General features: G+C 59.6%; 1 protein-coding gene across 1 annotated transcript; it reads right to left on the bottom strand.

Moving 5' to 3' along the window:
- Positions 1-194: 194 nt before the first annotated feature.
- On the bottom strand, positions 195-638 carry SPRG_14381 (hypothetical protein; the record flags this gene model as incomplete). The annotated part of the gene is made up of 1 exon (XM_012354865.1): positions 195-638. The coding sequence occupies one exon, from the start codon at positions 636-638 to the stop codon at positions 195-197; it is 444 nt and encodes a 147-aa protein (XP_012210255.1).
- Positions 639-701: the final 63 nt, after the last annotated feature.

Below are 701 nucleotides of genomic sequence, written 5' to 3'. Positions count from 1 at the left end.
ATTGGCGGCGCTGGCGTAAGACCTGCGGTGGTCGACCATGGACGCAAAGAGGAGGAGGATGTACTAAATAACGACTAATCGATCGAGAACGACGACTACAGCGGCCACCGACGAGGATGAGATACACGATGTATTGAGGAGGACGTGGTTGGTAGATGATGGTGGTGCTGTTCAAGGTAGCGTCTGCGTTGCAGTCATACCGAAATGAGCCCGAGCTTCTTCTGTGTCGGGTACTTCTTGTCGCAGTGGTCGCAGATGAAGAGTGCTGTCGTGCACGTGTACTTGGAGCAAACGCAGCAGAGGATCTCAACGGCCGCGGGTGCTTTCTTCACGGCGCGGCTCTTTCGTGCTGTCATAGTCTCGGCGTCCTTGTGCACCGGCGACGGCTTGCGCTTGAAACCCGTGTCATCGGTTGCGTGGGAATCACTGTTGGCCGGCGACTTGGCCGGCGCAGTCTTTCGAAGGAGGAACGCGAGCTGCTGTCGCTCGGTCATGAGGCTCGGGTTGAGCACGGTCGCATCGGCGTCGGCGGCGGGACGCATGTCGTATGTGTGGGGCTTGGCGCGCGGGCTCACCTTCGAGTCGCTGCGCGCGTCTTCATGGGATCGAGATCGCTTCGTACCGCGCGTGGTCATCATTGTCGTCGTCGTCACCTCGGGGGTCTGGGTTGGAATGGGACATGGAATCTCTGGGGCAGGGAC

Source organism: Saprolegnia parasitica (genome assembly GCF_000151545.1).
Source record: "Saprolegnia parasitica CBS 223.65 unplaced genomic scaffold supercont2.187, whole genome shotgun sequence".
In the NCBI taxonomy this organism is placed as follows: domain Eukaryota; phylum Oomycota; class Saprolegniomycetes; order Saprolegniales; family Saprolegniaceae; genus Saprolegnia; species Saprolegnia parasitica.
Note: the sequence above shows the minus strand (reverse complement) of the source record. Positions and strands in the feature narration are given on the sequence as shown.